This window comes from Somniosus microcephalus, chromosome 8 (assembly GCF_052327205.1).
Source record: "Somniosus microcephalus isolate GS21.2 chromosome 8, FLI_Smic_1.0, whole genome shotgun sequence".
Classification (NCBI taxonomy): Eukaryota; Metazoa; Chordata; class Chondrichthyes; order Squaliformes; family Somniosidae; genus Somniosus; species Somniosus microcephalus.
Genome location: NC_140994.1, coordinates 67,377,461 through 67,395,763, shown reverse-complemented (window position 1 = coordinate 67,395,763; position 18,303 = coordinate 67,377,461). Strand labels below are relative to the sequence as shown.

General features: G+C 46.5%; 1 protein-coding gene across 1 annotated transcript; it reads left to right on the top strand.

The window, feature by feature from the left end:
* The first annotated feature begins 4,578 nt into the window (after nt 1-4,578).
* On the top strand, nt 4,579-15,117 carry LOC147113593 (interferon-induced protein with tetratricopeptide repeats 5-like). Its single transcript, XM_085994839.1, has 2 exons — nt 4,579-4,641; nt 10,909-15,117. The coding sequence occupies exons 1-2, from the start codon at nt 4,637-4,639 to the stop codon at nt 12,347-12,349; spliced, it is 1,446 nt and encodes a 481-aa protein (XP_085850965.1). The 5' UTR covers nt 4,579-4,636; the 3' UTR covers nt 12,350-15,117.
* The last annotated feature ends 3,186 nt before the right edge of the window (nt 15,118-18,303 follow it).

Here is an 18,303-nt window from a genome sequence, read left to right as displayed (position 1 = left end):
AGGACAGCCCTGTCAAGTGTAAGGTCGTTCTCTTCGAGTAGTCGCTTTTGCGTTCCTTCCTTTGCCAACCCGCACACGAACTTGTCTCGCAATGCCTCTGTCAGATTCCCTCCAAACTGGCAGTATTTCGCTAGTCTACGCAGTTCGACCAAGTATTCTGCGTTGCTTTCGTCTTTCCGTTGCGTTCTCGCATAGAATTTGAATCATTCCGCCAACATCAACGGTGTGGGGTTCAAGTGATCCTTCAGAACAGCCACAATATCATCGAAAGTCTGATCCGCCGGTTTAGCTGGTGATAGTAGATGCTTCAAGAGCCCGTATGTCTTCGCGCCCATCGAGTTTAGTAAGGTTATAGCTTTGTCATCTTCTTCTTTTTTATTGGCCTCACAATAGATCTCGATGCGTTCCACGTACGTGGCCCAGTCTTCTACCTCGGCATTAAAATCGTTGATGTTACCACGCTTAGGCATCTTCCTCTCTTTCTGATAACACCCCGAATTATTTCTTTAACTTATTTTTTTTTCTAAGATGGCGGTTTTCCCGCGGAAATGGCGGTTTCCCGCGCTTATCTTCTCTCCCCGCCCACTTCAATGGCAGTTTCCCGCTTCTGTCTTCTTCCCCGCCTAATGGCGGCTTCCTGCGTTTCTTCCCTAGCGGGAGGGGTACACTTTCCCCCACAGGCGACGGCCGCTGGCTTTCAGATTCACAGCCTGCGCGTCGGCTTCAGTGCTTTCCCTTTTCTCGGCAAGGCAACCGGCGCTGGGTACACCCCGTTGACGGCGAACAGGTTCAGCCGCTGGGCTGGCTCTCGCTCAGTTCCCCTTGCTCGGGCTCGGTCTCTCTCCCGCTCTCTCGGCTCTACCGGCGCTGGGTACACCCCGTTGACGGAGAACAGTTTCAGCCGCTGGACTGGCTCTCGCGCAGTCTCCCTTGGTCGGCTCTGCCTCTCCCACTCGCTCGGCTCTACCGGCGCTGGGTACACCCCATTGACGGCGAATAGTTTCAGCCGCTGGACTGGCTATCGCTCAGCCTCCCTTGGTCGCCTCTGCCTCTCCCGCTCGCTCGGCTCCCAATCGCGCCTCCCAGCCCTCTCGCAGTCTGGTGCTTCCCTCCCCGGCTGCGGCTGAGTTTTTATATCTTCCCGCGCCTACGCTCCCGGTCGCAGCGCTTCGTGGCTTCGGTCGCTGCCCGGCCTTTTTCGCCGGTCGCGGTCTAGCTGTCTCACGACGCCGTTGCGTCCCCAGCCTGTCTGTACCGCGGCTTCCTTGCTCCACGCTGCCCCAGTCTCAGCGCCTCTGGGCCCGACTTCTGTCCGGCTCCTTTCCCCCTCGACCGTAGTCGAGTGCACCGCCCTTATCCTCCGGTTATTCTTTTTACTTTTCCCTTACTCACAGTCACCGTGGCCGCCTTGCTTCTCATGCTGATCGGCTCACTCCTCACCGTGGCAGAAGGGACAGTCAGTGCCTGTTGCTGATGGAAGTCTTTGTCTCTGAATTCTTCCTCCTTTCCAGCTCTGCAGACTCGAGTTTTCTCCCAGCAGAATGACGAGGGCGGTTGCCTCTTCTCGACGCTCGTTAACTGCTTCGGAATTATTGTTGCCGTAGGGTACGATCGGACTCGTCGCCACTGTAAAGTCTGTGGGTTGTTTAGTTAATTAATACACAGACTCCAAGAGTAACTTAAAACAGGACTTTACTATTCGAAGGTCAGGGCGAATCTGCCCAATAACTCCTGGCACAACACTTATATACTGGTGTGGTCACCGTCGGTATTACCGTATACAGAAGCCAAACAAAGTAGTGCCACACCTAAAATAGTTCTCTTAAAGGTGAACGGCTACATACAATAGTTCTCTTAAAGGTAGACGGGTACATACACTACATTTAAAATTAAAAATTCCATCCTCCGATTGCTTTTCACTTCTGTTCTGCCCCTGTTTCTTCCCCTTGTAGGACACAGCACTGACAGCAGCACTTACTGCAATCGCATCATCATTGATTTCACTGAAAGTCTTGGCATGCTTTTGAGCTAGCTCGATAGCTTGGCATATTTTCACAGCAATTTCCAATGTTAGTTCGGTTTCTCTCAACAGACGTTCCCTAACTTTTTTATCATGAATACCAAACACAATCTGGTCACAAGTCATGGATGCTTTCAGCTCAGAGAAATTACATGTCTGTGCTTTCAGTTTCAGATCAGTCAAAAAGCTATCAAAAGTCTCATTTTGCTGCTGTGTCCGAGAATGGAAGATGTACCTCTCATAGGTTTCATTCTTTTTGGGAGAACAATGTGTATCAAACTTCTTTAGCACATCGTCTAATTTTTCTCTGTTCTCCTCTGGATTAAATACAAATGTATTAAATACCTCTATCGCCTGTGGGCCTGCAACCGTGAGCAGCAACGCTATTTTCCTTGCGTCTGGCTTCGTACCGTACCCGATGGCAGCAATGTAGAGTTCGAATTGTTGTTTAAAAGTCTGCCAATTGTGGTCGACATTTCCTGTGAGTTTCAAACGCTCTGGTGGCTTCAAATTCTCCATGTCACGTTGCACAATATTCAGCAGATCTTACCAATCCTGGTAACATGTTATGTTCATTAATAACTAGTCATTTTTATTAAAAACAGCTAGCTTTTGCTAGACGCTTTATTGAGCACATGTGGACTAGGTACAGTATCTGTAGAGGCCTCCATCTTGACTGCTGCCTTGTGGGTAGCCTAGTGCATCGTGGGTAAGCACCACCTAGTGTACCATTCCAGAATGACAGGTTACTGATCATTACAAAAACTAGAAGGGCTGTAACAATAAACGTGAAACACAGGATTCTGGCTTACTGGATATACCATGTGCTGCCATGAGATCTCATCGGTAAGTGGAAGAATAATATTATCAGATCACAGCTCAGACTATAAAGCACAGGACAAATTCAAACAAGTATGAGAACAGTACTGAAAATAAACAATAGGTTTATAGTAAATGTAGACTTTATTCTTCCTCTGGGAATCAAAACAAGGAGGAATCTTCTCCTGCGATCTTGACATTAAATTTGCTTATGATACTCACTTGCTCTATTTTTTACATACCACAGAGTTCTCTCAATAATCCTGTATTTCTACTGGCTTCAGAGGTGGAAGTGGGATGTGAGAGGGAGGATTTTGTTTGAGGATACGGTCATCTTGGATCACTTCAGCTCTGCCGTTGGCCACTGCCTCAGAGATTGCCCTCCCAAGAATGGCCAGCACTGTCTCCTCCATGGGTGTATAATTATGAAGGTGTGCCTGTGCCCCTTTGGGTAGCCCCTGCTGCCTCCGATTGTGAGCCACCTTGTCCTGCAAGAGAAAGAGAAGTGCGCCAGTGAGTGTGGTCCCCGAGGCTTGAGTCCTGGCATTGACCACCATGGCTATCTGCTCTGAGTGTGTCTCTGGAGGGCTCCTCACCCCCTGTGGATCCAGGCATCTCTCCTCCTCCACCAAGGCCTCCATTGCAGCATCAGAAAATCTTGGAGCCCGCGCTCACCCAAGTAGTGCCATTACTGAGTGTTTCTCAGGTCAGAATCAGTTGTAGAATGTCTTCCAGCACCTGGCCCAGCCATAATGCACCTCCACTTTAAGAGGTGCAAGCTAGCTTTAAGCAGTGCAGGCTACCTTTAACTGGTGCTAGCAAGGTGCGATTTTGGGCCCGCTGCTAATGCGTACAGCCAATCAATATGCGGTTAGTGCTGGCTGCATGCTCCAATCATGTTAATCAGCAGGCAGCATGCAGTTGGCATGCTGCCTGCATCACATTGAATGGGTGCATGGTAATCCCCCACTGTCACTGCCATCTGGCCCCAGACAGCCTACACCACCCTCGATGGGACTTCCAGCCCTCAGTTTCCAACAATCTTCCTGTTCTGGCCTTAACTTCACCAAGGATGCATCCAAGAAACTAGGAGCCCTTCCAGGCACTGACACCAATGTTCGCGTTAAACTGCGTGATCGTGCAGTGGTCTGGGGGTCGCGCGCAGGCCGCTCGCCGGCTTTTAAATTGAAAAATACGCGCCTGTGTGAAAACTTGAATTGGCCGCACAGCCCGTTAAAGGGGCCGTGCACCCAAAATAAAAATTAGAGGGAAGATTGACTGACATCCTCAAGGCTGCCAATGCTTCAGCCATTCATCCAGCAAAGTAACTGGACGCAGCCTTTCAAAGGGTAAGAGAAATATGGAGCAAGTTATCAGGGAAATGGCATTGAAGCAAATAATATAAGAGGGTTCAAAAGACAACTGGAGGTGACTGAGGGATATGGTGAGCGGGCAGAGATAAGATCAACCTAACGCACTGGACCCTTTGGGCCAAGTGGTCTTTTTCAGTTGCTAAATAGGCCTCTGTTTATAATAGGCTCTGTGGAGTTCGCTGACAGCACACAATGTTACTGTGCTGTCAGCACTATTTCCTGTACAAAAATGTTGGTTCTTAAGTTTCATTTCCTAGGTTTTGTTTTTATTCACATTCAAGAAATGATTGATAGCAATCAATGACTGAATAGTATAAATGAGCTGGTAAACAACACACCCAACACTCTTCTTGATCAACTCACCATTGGAAGTACAGTTGAAGCTGAAAAAGGAATTCAAAGCATTTTCCATCCGATCAGCATTATGAGGTAAAGATCATTGGAATTCCTCCTGTATTTAAATTTACATGTAGACTATTGAACAATGAGCTTGTTTTCAGAAATAAAGTAGCATACATTCCAAAACAGTTGAATTGCATAGAACTGAGATTATTTGTTCACAGTGAGACATTCAGATAAGAATATACTGCTGCACCAAGACTGGTGATAGTCAGAAGACATGAAGCAAAGGTTAACCTGTTTATAATATTATATCAGGTAATAATTAGTTTCCACTCGGGCGTAGTAGAAAGTACAAAGTTAAACTTGAATTTTATACAAAAGCTAATGCTGAAGCTTTATAAAACACTGGTTAGGACCGAGCTGCAGTATTCTGGCCATTTTTTGGCACCACACTTTAGGAAGGATGTTAAAGCCTTAGACAGCCTGCAGAGAAAATTTACTAGAATAGAACCAGGGATGAAGGACTTCAGTTACGTAGAGTGAATGGAGAAACTGGGTATAGTAATCTGGGATGTTATGATTAAGGTTATCCACCAGGTGGTGCTGTAGCCAATGCTGCTGCTAAGGTCAGGGGTTGCTTCCTGTTAAGGTCAGGGGTTAGCTTCCTGCTAAGGTCAGCAAGGGTGCAATGCCTGGAAGCAGGCCTGCCTGGTTGTCTCGCAGTCGTTCAATAAAGTACTCGTCTTAATCCTCATACCTCGCCTCTTCGAGTTCCTTGTCTCACTACATGGATTTATCACATTTGGCGAAGAGGTAAAACAGGACCCTGAATAAGAGAAGTCTGCCAGGACATTTAAACAACAAAATCATGAGCTGCAGTTAGCTACCAGTTGGAAGAGAGCATGGCTGCCACGGTAGGAACGGTCTCCGCTTTTGATATTCAAGCATAAATTTGGGAGGAATACTGTGAACTTTTGGGTTATTTTTTCAAAGCAAATGAAATAAATGATGCCGGAAAAAGGAAAGCCATTCTGCTTAGTTCAGTGGGAAGCCAAACCTACAGTTTGATGAAGAACCTGCTCAGTCCTGAAAAGCCTAGAGACAAATCATTTGTTGAATTAGTGGCTGTGCTAAAAGAACATTTCAACCCTAAGCCTAGTGAGGTTGTACAGCGGTTCAAGTTTAATTCAAGGAACAGGAAAGAGGAAGAGAGTGTAATGGACTATGTAGCGGTGTTGTGTAAATTGGCACAAGATTGCAATTATAGGAACAACCTGAAGGAAATGCTGAGAGATAGGCTAGCTTGCGGAATAATGGACGACCGAATGCAGCGCAGATTATTATCGGAGACTGGGCTTACTTATGAAAAAGCATTGGAACTTGCTCAAGCCATAGTGACAGCGAACCGAGATGTAAAAGAAATACAGGGTTCAGACAGGGCTAATGCTACGCAAGTTGCAGGTCAGGTTGTTGTGCACAAGTTGAACATGCGTCAGAAACCACAACGTGAGCATGTGAAGGCATGTTATAGATGCAAGGACGATCACCTGGTGAGTGAATGCCAGTTTCTGAAGGAAAAGTGCTACAAGTGTGGGAAACAAGGACACATAAAACGAGCTTGCAGGGTGAAATCAGCTGTGGAGGAATCCAAACCAAAAGGGGGAGGACAGCAAAACCAAGGGAGAGAAGTGAAAAAACATGGAGCACACCACATCAGCGGGGAAGCTGAGGAAGAAGAGGACATGTTCATAATGTATGGCATGTTAGAGAACATTCCAAAAGTGGCTCCTATCACATTGCAACTGACAGTAAATGACTCTAAGGTGAACTTTGAAGTGGATACAGAGTGCGGCGTGACCATAATGAACAAGGCAGAGTAATCAAAATAGTGGAACCGTGCAAAAGTTCCAGAGTTAAAGCCTTGCTCCCTGCATCTTAAAACATATACAGGTGAATGAGTAGCGACATTAGGTACAGCTAAGGTAACTGTGCAACACAGGGACACAGTGGAACAGCTACCTGTAGTTATAGTATCGGGTACCGGACCAAACCTGTTAGGTCGGGGCTGGATAAAAGAACTTAAATTAGACTGGGGAGCAGTACATCAAATAGATGTGGGCAAACAGTTGACTTTGCAAGAAGTGTTGAGTGAACATGAGAATGTGTTCAAGGAGGAACTTGGCTCATTTAATGGCCCCCCAGCTAAGATTTATGTAGACCAGGAGGCACCGCCAAGGTTTTTTAAACAACGACCTGTGCCTTATGCCATGAAGCCAAAGGTAGAGGCTGAGCTTGACCGTCTATTGAGATAGAACATACTGGAGCCAGTGAAACGTTCGGAATGGGCAGCTCCCATAGTACCTGCGTTAAAACCGGACAATTCGGTAAGACTCTGTGGAGACTATAAATTGACAGTCAATCGGGTGTCCAAACTAGAGCAGTATCCTATTCCCAAAACAGAGGATCTCTTTGCAAACCTGGCTGGAGGAAAGAAATTCACAAAGTTGGATATGAGTCATGCCTACTTGCAGATTACACTGGATGACGAATCAAAGAAGTATGTCACCATAAATACACACAAGGGCTTGTTTACATATAACCGCTTACCGTTTGGTGTCTCATCTAGTCCAGCTATCTTCCAATTGAAGGTGTACTGCAAGGGATTCCACATGTTTCCATCTATCTGGATGACATTCTGGTGACGGGAAGAACCGACCAGGAGCATCTGAGCACTCTGAGAGAGGTACTACAGAGATTGGAAAGGGCAGGGTTCCGGCTCAAGAGGAGTAAGTGCACTTTCCTGGGGAATGAGGTAGTGTTCCTGGGACACAGAGTGGACACCACGGGGCTCCATCCACTCAAGGAGAAGGTACAAGCACTGCAGGACGCCCCTGCTCCTACAAATGTGGCTGAGTTAAAAGCTTACCTGGGACTGCTGAACTATTATAACAGGTTTTTACCAAACTTGTCAACTGTGTTAGCACTTCTTCACAAACTACTGCACAAGGAGACACAGTGGCAGTGGGGAGAGGAGCAGGGGGTTTCATTTGAACAGTCCAAGAAACTGATGCTGTCGTCGGATGTGCTGGTTCGCTACAATGCAGAGAAAGACATCATTCTCTCTTGTGATGCTTCACCTTACGGGGTGGGAGCAGTTCTTTCACACTGCATGGAAGATGGAACTGAAAGACCAATAGGGTTTATGTCCTGAACTCTAACACCAGTGGGAAAAACCTATTCCCAGTTAGACAAAGAGGGGTTAGCAGTAATGTTTGGGTTACAGAGGTTCCACAAGTACATATATGGCAGAAAGTTTACCATATGCACCGATCATAAACCTCTTATCTCTCTTTTCAATGAAATGAAAGCAGTTCCACAGATGGTGGCACCCCGGATCCAGAGGTGGGCTGTGACGTTGAGGGCATATGAGTATGTCATCATCTACAAGGTGGGCAAGTACCATGGGAACGCAAATGCCTTGAGCCATCTTCCACTGTCAGGCACAACTATCCGTGCAGCACCAGAGGACAGAGTGTTGATGTTGGAGGACACTGACACAACACTTGTGACTGCAGAGCAAGTAAGAACATGGACAGGTAAAGATCCAGTACTGTCTAGAGTTCGAGAATATGTGGTGAGGGGATGGTCACAGCATCCGGAAGGGGCTGACTTCACACCCTACAGTGCCAGGAAAACAGAGCTGAGTATGCAGGATGGTTGCGTGTTGTGGGGAGCACAAGTGATTATTCCACAGCCAGCACGGCAATCTATCCTAGAGCAATTACATCAGTGTCATCCTGGGGTCTCGCGTATGAAAGCCTTGGCTAGGAGTTACTTGTGGTGGCCAAAGCTAGATGAGGAGATAGAAAATCTAGTCAAGACATGCAGCACTTATCAGGAACATCGGAAGGCACCAGCAGCGACTCCTCTCCACCCCTGGGAGTGGCCGGATAAACCATGGAGAAGATTGCACTTAGATTATGCGGGTCCATTCATGGGGAAGATGTTCCTCATAATCATTGATGCACATTCCAAATGGATGGATGTTTATCCTGTAAATTCTGCTTCTGCCACTACTACTATAGACTGCCTGCGCGGAGCTTCAGTAATCAAGGGCTACCGGAGATCGTGGTGAGTGACAATGCCACTTGTTTTGTGAGTACAGAGACAAAAGAGTTCTTGAGAAAAAATGGCATAGTGCAGGTGACCTTGGCCCCATATCATCCGTCCTCAAATGGACTTGCGGAGAGAGCCGTACAAACATTTAAAGAGATGATGAAAAAAAGTGCAGAAGGGAGTTTAGCAGCCAAGGTGTCACAGGTTCTGTTCAGCTACAGAATAACACCTCAATCCACCACAGGACTCTTTCCTGCTGAGATGTTATTAGGTCGTAGACTACGCTCCACTCTTGACCTTGTCCAGCCAGACCTAAAAAGGAAAATGGAAAACAGACAAAACAAACAAAAAGAGAACCATGACAAAAGAACAAAGAGCCGAAGTTTTGGAGAAAGAGAGGCGGTCCTTACCAGGAATTTCAGTTATGGACCCAAGTGGATTCCTGGCTTCATAGACTCAATGACCGGTCCCGTATCATAAAAGGTCATGTTGGGTGATGGTAGGGTAGTACGCAGACATGTAGATCAGATACTTACCAGACAAGGGGAAATTGAAATGAAGGTTCCAGATGCAATCGCTGAGGACAGGGTTGCCCCCAGTTATCCAAGTGCATCTGTGGTGCCACCACCAGGGACAGAGACAATTCCACAGGAACCCATTCATCAAGAGGAAAACATCATTGCAGAGTCAGATACTCCGAGCACTGCTCAGGAGCAGCTGGTACCTTCACCACAAACAAGCAGGGACTTTACTGTCAGACGTTCACAAAGGACTCGCAAGCCACCAGAGAGATTGATACTGACCTGTTAAATTCGTCAAGTATGGAACATGGTGAATGGAGACTGCTTATGTGACTCTTAGGAATGGTTGTTTGTTAAGAAATTCATACTGAAATCTTAAGGGGGGAGGGATATAGTAATCTGGGATGTTATAATTAAGGTTATCCACCAGGTGGTGCTGTAGCCAATGCTGCAGCTAAGGTCAGGGGTTGCTTCCTGTTAAGGTCAGGGGTTAGCTTCCTGCTAAGGTCAGCAAAGGTGCAATGCCTGGAAGCAGGCCTGCCTGGTTGTCTTGCAGTCGTTCAATAAAGTACTCGTCTTAATCCTCATACCTCGCCTCTTCGAGTTCCTTGTCTCACTACATGGATTTATCACACTGGGATTGTTCTCCTTTAGAGTACAGCAGATTAAGGGGAGATTTGATAGAGATGTTCGAAATGATGAAGAGTTTTGATAGAGTAAATAAGGAGAAACTATTTCCAGTGGCAGAAGGGTCGGTAACTAGGGGACACAGTTTTAAGGTAATTGGCAAAAGAACCAAAGGCAACTTTAAACTTTAAACGTTGAGCTGTTAAGATCTGGAGTGCACTGCCTGAAAGGGTGGTGAAAGCAGATTCAATAATAACTTTCAAAAGGGAATTGGAAAAATACTAAAAGGGAAAAACTTTCCAGGGCTCTGGGGAAAGAAATGGGGAGTGGGACTAGCTGGCCAGCACTTTCAAGGAGCCGGCACAGGCACGATGGGCTGAATGTCCGACTTCTGTGCTGTATCTTTCTATGATTCATTGAAATATTGCTATGGCATCTTTTATATCCATGTGAGAGGGTGGATGGGGCCTCAGTTTAATGTCTCATCCAAAAGAATGCACCTCTGACAATGCAGGACTCCCTCAGTACAGCACTGAATTGTCAGCCTTGATATTACACTGAAGTCTCTGGAGTGGGACTTAAGTCCACAACCGTCTGACTCAGAAGTGACAGAGCTACCACTGAGCCACGGCTGACACAGGTCCTTGTTCAATTGAATGATTTTGGTTTCCCAATGGCTCATCTGATTAAAGCAGTGAGTAGCTCAGCCATGTAATCAGAAAGATCCCAGGATCCGACTCTGGATTCCTGCTGGCTGCAAGTTCCCTAGTATCAGCGGCCTGAGCCTTTGAAGATCTTTGCTGTGACCCTCTTGTGCCTATTTTCAGGGAGGCTACGAGGCTGGCTGGTGGGGAGGGGCAATGGGGATTGTGGTGTTAAAGTGCACCATGACGGTATGGGACAGGCTCCATGGTCCAGCTGCTCTTTCCCTGTCTGTTGTTTTCATTTGTTCCTGTGTTTCAGCTTCTGGTTGTTATTTGAGTCGTCAGCTTTTTTGGAGCTGCTTATTCCTGAGTTGCTAGGTTTCCCATCGCTATTCCTATCTGAATGTGTAACAAAACTAATAAATATTTAAACATATTTCTTACAGTGATATTGAGAGGAACTCACTGAAAGTGAAATTACTTCAGCTACAATGTCACTTCACGTGGTTTCTGCAGATAGAAAATGTTGAGTGGGATGATTTGCAGGAACGACTAAATTATACAATAAAGTCTGATATTGTGAAATATCAAGCCATGCCTTACAATCTACTTGCTTTTGTAAACTGTATGCGAGGCAACTGTGAGGAGTCGTTCAATAATTTATGGGAAGCTGAAGAGATCCTGAGGAAGAATCATGAATTTGAAATTGAAAAATGGATCATCATCACCTATGGAAACTATGCCTGGGTATATTATCACATGGGAGAACTGGCAGAGGCCCAATCCTACCTCGACAAGCTGGAGAGGATCTGTCAACAATTTACTGATGGCTCTCGGTATACAGCACTGATACCTGAAGTATACGGGGAGAAGGGTTGGTCACTGTTGAAATTTGGCAGGAATTATTATGAAGAGGCAAATGAATGTATTGAGAAGGCTCTGGAGGGGGATCCTGATGACATTGAATGGAATGCAGCTTATGCAACTTCTCTGTTTCGACTTAAACAAACCTTTGGAGACCCACAGCGTCCTGAACACTGCAAGGTAGTGAAGCAGTTACACCGCTCGTTGGCACTGAACCCAAATGACTCTTTTGTCAAGATCATGTTGGTTCTAAGACTACAGGAATTCAATCAAACAGATGAATGTTACGGATTACTTGAAGAAGTGCTGCTGAACTCTCCTGATGATCCATATATAATTCAGTATGCAGCCAAAGCTTTAAGAAAACAGGGATCTGTTGAAAAATCCTTACAGCTATTGAAAAAGGCACTGAAGGTTAAATCATCTTCTGCACTCCTTCACCACCAGATCGGCTTATGTTACAAAACTAAGCTGAAAGCACTGCAGAGAAATCCTTGTCAATTCTTTGCTCGTGAAGACAGCAGAAAATTGATTGAACTTTGCAAGTACCATTTCCAAACAGCGTTTGATCAGAAACCCTCACTTATTTTTGCAATACTTGATTTGGCGGAAATCCTTGCAAAATGTGGAGAATATTCCAAAGTCGATGATATCTACGCCAACCTGCTTAGAAATAAAGATTACAACCTTTGGAATAAACAATTAATACATTGGAACTATGGATCGTACCAGCTGTATGAGAAGGGATCCCAGCTGAATGCCATTCATCATTTCAAGGAATGCTTTAAACTCAAAGTTAACACCAACACGAACAAGGAATGCCGCGCAAAATTGGAACAAATTGCTGAAGATCGAATGAATAAATATTCAAGAGACAGTATAGCCTTTGGTATATTGGGGCTAATACAGCAGGTTGATGGCAAGAAATCAGAAGCCATTGAATTCTTTGAGAAAGCCCTGGAGTGTGATCGCGATAATGAAGAATTTCGAAGTGCTCTACGTGAGCTGCGTCAGGCTACATAGGGCAATATTAAAATGTGTCCCCAACTTACCTGAGAAACTGAGTCCCATTTTCAATGTGTTGTTTTGTAGTAAATAGTTCAAAAATAATCTTAAGATGAAGGCAGCACCATGGAAAGGTTGGCAACCTCCATGGAGGAGATAACTCACCAGAATACGGAAAACATGGTGAGTGCTCACAAGAGAATGACATCTCTTGAGGAGCGTTGGCCATCTGTTGAACAGAGAAACCAGATCTTCATGGAAGTCCTTCTGAGTAGGACTGCCAGTGCAGAAACGGGTCCCACTGGCCCCCTAAAGCGCAGCAAGGTGCTCTCAAGCCACTTCCAAGTGCTGGCCCCTTCTGGCTTATGCAGCTTCAGGTGAGTGAGCAGCAGTCTGGTGGTCCTGGTAATCATCCTGCTGTTCCTGGTTCTGCTGCTGCCACCTCTGCTGTTGGAGATCCTCTAATGCCAGGAAGGGAAGGTGCCAAAGGCCTCCCATGCTTCTAGCAGATGCCTCAGTTGAGGAGGTCCTGAGTTAGGGTGGTGAGAGGGGCTTCCCAGGAGCTCACACTGAAGAAGTGTGTGAGGCTCCAACTTTCTGCAGCTGCTCCTAAGGCTTCAAATAGTTCCCCCAAGCCTTGATCAACAAGGTCCTGCAGCCTGCAAATGCTGCCTCTTTAAATATCTTCAGCCCTCAGTGACCTGCTGCTGCAAGCAAGCAAGCCAGCTGTTTTCACGCCAGCTCTCATCGGTGGGGTTCCCCGCAGGTGGGTTTCAGGTGGGGAAAGTCGCAACGGCACGGGAAAATCATCCTTAACAAGGTGATCATTGGTGATTAGTGTGCCGACAAGCAGTCCCGCCAGCGGCGGGCGGGACTGAAGCGGGGCGCGTGGAAACGGCGGTCCGAAAGTCGGACAGGGCAGGGAATCAGGCGGGGGGGGTCCCGACCCGCTTTTTCCGCGATTTTTGGACCACGGCCGCATGAAAAGCCGCCCGACAGCTGCCCGAAAATCGGGGCCTTAGAATCTGCGAAGGTTCTTCAGTTGGGTGGAGTCCGCTGATGCGGTTTGGGTGCGGTTGTGGATTTGTCTGGTAAGTACCCACTTTCCTTCCTTTAGAAATAGGGAATAAAGTCTTTGTTGGATACTTTAGCTTGTAGAGTGGATAACTTCAGGTTTTGTTCTTCCAGTGGTGGTCTGGTCATCGAGTTTTGTTGCGGTTGGGGTTCGGTTGGCGGTCTTTGGTGGTGGCTCAGTCGCAGTGGCCTAGATCATTACCTGTGTAGTGGTAATGGCCTGAAGGTATGGTTTACCCAGCCCTTTTGTTACCGCGGTGCTCGTGGTCGGTCCTCGTGTCGGGCTGCGGTTGCGGCCTTGTTGTCTTCAGTTGAGCCTGCCCCACCGTGTCCCCTCGCCGTGATGTTCCGTGAGCCTTCCTGTTGGCTTCCGAATGAAGATGCAGGGTGGTGTCTGCTGCCGTTGAATGCGCCTGTGTCCCTTGGTTACTGGTGGGCCTACAGTTATCCTGTTTTTGAGTTTGTTATCTGCGCGCCAAATCAGGGTTAGTTCTTTGTCCGATTTTTGGCGGGCTCGTTAAGGTGATTATAGCCATTCACCTTAACTGGTTTTTGGGCGGCTGTCTCGTTGCTAAATGGTTTTAATGCCTTGGGTGTTTGTTATGAATAATGTAAATCCTGGCTTGGTAGCTAGTTCAAACTGTAAGCGATTATATATGCATAGTCTTGATGGGCTTTAGGTTTGTGCAAGATTAAGTCTTTTCCTGAGTTGATTTGTTTAAAGGGAAAAATGCGTGTTCTGTCTCCTCCAGTTGTCTGGTTTTGAAATAACAAATCAAAGCTGTTTCCCACAGGCCTGGGCATGTCACGTTTTGAGTTTTGAACTTGACATGCTGTCTCAGGGCCCTGCAGTTTGCAGTTTTTGCCATAAAGTCCAAAAGACATTTCCTTCAGGGTTCCCTTATTAATAGCTTGTCCTTCAGTGTCCCTTATTAATAACTTGGGAAATGTTGGAATTTTGAGAATCCTACATTCCTCCCTGTGATACTGAAACTCGCTTCAAGTATCATACTTACAAAGGTGAGCAAAATTCCTGACCCTCCATAGCCAACCTTCCCCTGTAATTACCTATCTAAAATCCCATGACACACACATTCCCCATTCTTTAAGAATGTAGTGTACATAAGTATACATAGGCAAAAATACAGTAATTTACATACATCCAAGCATGGAGGGGGTCCAACACCCCTGCACCACTTGGTACACTTACATCTTTATTAAAAATAACACGTCAAGGTCTTTATTAAAAATAACAAAACACACAAAAACAACAATCTTTATTTCAGAAACACAACAAAAAAAATAAAGAAATTCAAACAGGTGTATCTCTCCACCTTAACATAATGCTTCTTCCAAGTCCTTTGGTTTTTGAATTCTAGTGTTTTGCCTTTTCCCTTGCACTGAGTGCAGAACAGATACAATACTATTCCCAGCTGGCAAACCACAAGGATGTGGGAAGCCATTCTAACCCATGAAGGGACCTCTATGTTTTTGAAAATGTCCCACCAGGGTGGGACTATGATACCTTGAATCTCTCCCTCTATCTCGTTTGTTTTCTGTTCTAAAGTGTAGAAATGCTTTTGTGATATCTCTACAGCTTTTAGTAACTTGGTAAGATGTTTTGGTAGAGGGGGGATTTCATAGCCGAAATGTGCTACATATTTTTGAAGGTTGGTAAAATTTTCTGTTACAGTGAGGTGAACAGTGGAGGGTTCAGGAATGGGGACAATCTGTTCTTGGGCCACTTGAACTTCTGCCTAGTGTTTAAAGCAGAAACTGCTGTCACTTACCGGACACCAGTTATGCTGTCCAAGCTGGTAGTGGGGCGCACTGGTGGTGATACAATATGTCCCACCTCCTATATATGCTACCTGTGGGGGAACATGGTCTTGTGCCATTACCTCCATGGTACAGTTTATAGGTCGTGCACCAGCAGCTTTAAACCCACACTGTGGTTTAGAATAGGCATTCAAGTGCTGGGGACACAGTATTCTGTGTGCTCCCCGGCTCCGGCACCCCGAGAGGTCAGTACCTGTCATAGCGTGCTCCCACTTTATGACATAAGGTGGGACCACTGTAAAATGGATGTGTGCACCCCCTTGAATGACTCCAATGTTCTCTACCCTGTATATTGGTGCGGGTCGGGCTGTCCCACCCATGACCGGCATCCTCACTACTATCCCCATGATAGTGTGATTGGAGCGCCCACAATCTATTGGGACAGGGTAGGCCTCAGAAGCTAGCCGGAGTTGACACAGGCTCAATGAATTCTCAAATGGGTGGAGGGCTGCGAGGTGCTTGTTGCTGATCCAGGAGGGGACTAAACCTTGTTTTAAATCCTTCAGGTTACTCCGGCCCTCGCCTAGCAACCATGCCCCATACAGTACGCACACCTCGTTCTGTGCAGCCTGGGCTGAAGCATTCCTGTCCTCTCGTATGAGGGCATTTACAGTTTTTGCGTGCCTCTCCAGCTCAGCAATGATCTCTTTTAAATGGACCGTCATAGCTTGGTCCTCGTGTAGCTCTGAGCCTACTACTGTATTTTCATCCATTAAGATTTTTCGTAATTGTGTTTTTAAACCGTTTATCTGTGTCTGCAATTCTATGTCATCCAGGCTGTTTATAACAGAGGATCCCGTGTTATATGCAGTGAAAACATAATTCCAGGTTCCCCTTCTTTGTCTCCCAATGTTGCTAAAGTACTCAGTGTGTGCACAGTTCCTTCTTGTCTGCGTTGGCAAAATCGAACTCGTAGAATTTCCTAAACATTTCTCTTAACAGGGCCTGGTATAGCTGTCCTGTCTCTGAGGGGCACCACTCAGGTAAGTGTACCTCGGTAAGGTTTAAAATCATGTAAGCTACCGCGTAGTGTACCCCATGGTTTAGCACCTATTCCATCGGCACTAGTACCAGCCCATTCCCTGGTCCCTTGGTGGTGGCAGGGCACCCCTCTAGGTGTGTCTTTTCTGGCTGAGTCGTGGGCAGGGCTTTCAGGCACGTGCCACGAGTTCCATGGCTTTGACTGGGGTTGGGGAGTTTGGGACTATGCAAGTGTGTAGGTGGGAATCCCAATCCAACCCCTTCCCCTTATCCTGCTGTAGGATTCGCAAAATTGGACTTTATATTAATAAGAGTCAAATGGCAGAAGAGGCCATGATTTCAAAGACTGTTTTAAAAGAAGCCCAGAAAAAGGGGCATACAAAATGGCCACCATACCATGTGACCAGCTTATTGGGACACTTTAAAATGGTTCCTGCGCAACCTCAGACAGATTTGTGGATTCAACCCACAGTAAGTTCTGGAAGCCGTTTCTGAGAGAACGAAACCAGACCCACAGGTATGCATATGGATTAGATGCAGATCTAGTCAAGATCAGACTGGAGACAGAGGCCATCAAAATGTTGCCCCAGACAAAAGGGGACAATTTCATATTCATGAGAACAGCACCCAGGAGTAGATAATGAGATCAGCAGGCCAATGAAAACAATGGAGGTAATTCCAGGCCAGAGATGGGCCTGTTACCAGCCATTTAAGACATTTTAAAATATAATGGCTACCCCACTGTGCTCGCAGCCTGCCAAAATTAAAACAAAGACTAACCTGATTTTGGGCGGGAAGTGAAGCCTCTGGAAGAAAGGCATATCTGGAGAGACTTTTCGGCAAGTGGGAGAGGGGCAAAAGCGAGTTGGAACGCATACAGTTGCAAGCCTGCAGCTTGAGCTCAGACACACAGCTTGAATCTGGACACCCAGAAGAAGGAGCAGTCAATCGCAGGCGTTCCGCCCCGGGGAAGCACATCGGGAGATCATCGACCATCCCCGGGCCGTTGCCGGAATGAGAGGCCATCAACCCAGCTTGGGAGAAGAAACAAAAAAATAAAGGTCCCAAGCGAAGAAACCTTCCAGCCACCACGGCTCGGTAGAAGAGAGGAAAGGAATCTGAAGAAGCGATGGGAGCCAGCCCAAGACTCTTCTAACCAGGGTCGAGCCGACGATCCTCGACCCCGCCAACATCCAGGCCCGCCAGTGTCCAGCCGCCCCCGACCCCCACCTCAGGAGAGAGGTGTGGCGCAGCTCGCAGGGGCTCCACGATCCACGTGGAGACGAAACGCCTGAAAGGACCAAACACAGACTCGATTTCAAAACCTTGCACTTCCTAGTGGGATTGGTGAGCATGTTTCTGGCCCTTCACAATCAGATCTAGATAGGTTTAATAAGGGGATGGATTTTTAAGGGTACAATTAACATGAGTTGTTGTCCCTCGATGTTCCGTGTGTTTCCTTATTTCATACTGAGCTTGTAGAGTATAAGATACCTGTATTTGCTTTAGTTAGTACTGTGTCGTTGTGATTTGTTTTGTGTTGTTTTTCCCTCCCATGTATTCCCTTATCTGCTTGCATTTGATTTGATAATTTTCCTTATGCAATAAAATTTCATTTTGTTTCATCAAACTTGGTCTACAAGAGTTTTCTCTACATTGTAGTTCCTGCGCCTAAGTCCAGAGTACAGAATCTAAGGGGCGAGTGGGTCGAACCACTCAAGGTTTTACTGTGTAAGAGAGAGAGGCCTCTAGAGAGAGAAACCTCAGGGAAACCTCTCGAGGAAAACCCCTTACAGAAAATGGCGACCGCGGCAGGACTCTGGCAGCAGGATTGCAATGTAGTAGATCCAAGTTTGAATGATCGAAATGCAATGGATGAGAGGATAGTGGATTATGTCTTTGGAAAGGTAAATCTCACTAAACAGTGGATTTCCGATCTCTTGCTGGATGGGCATCTGGTGGACGCAGCCATCAGGTGGACAGAGAGCAAAGAGCATAAGAAGTCAGTGGAAAAGGCAGTGTGGCTGATGTGTTACAAGAAGCAGGTCCAGATTTTGGACCGGGTCATTGCAGCACAG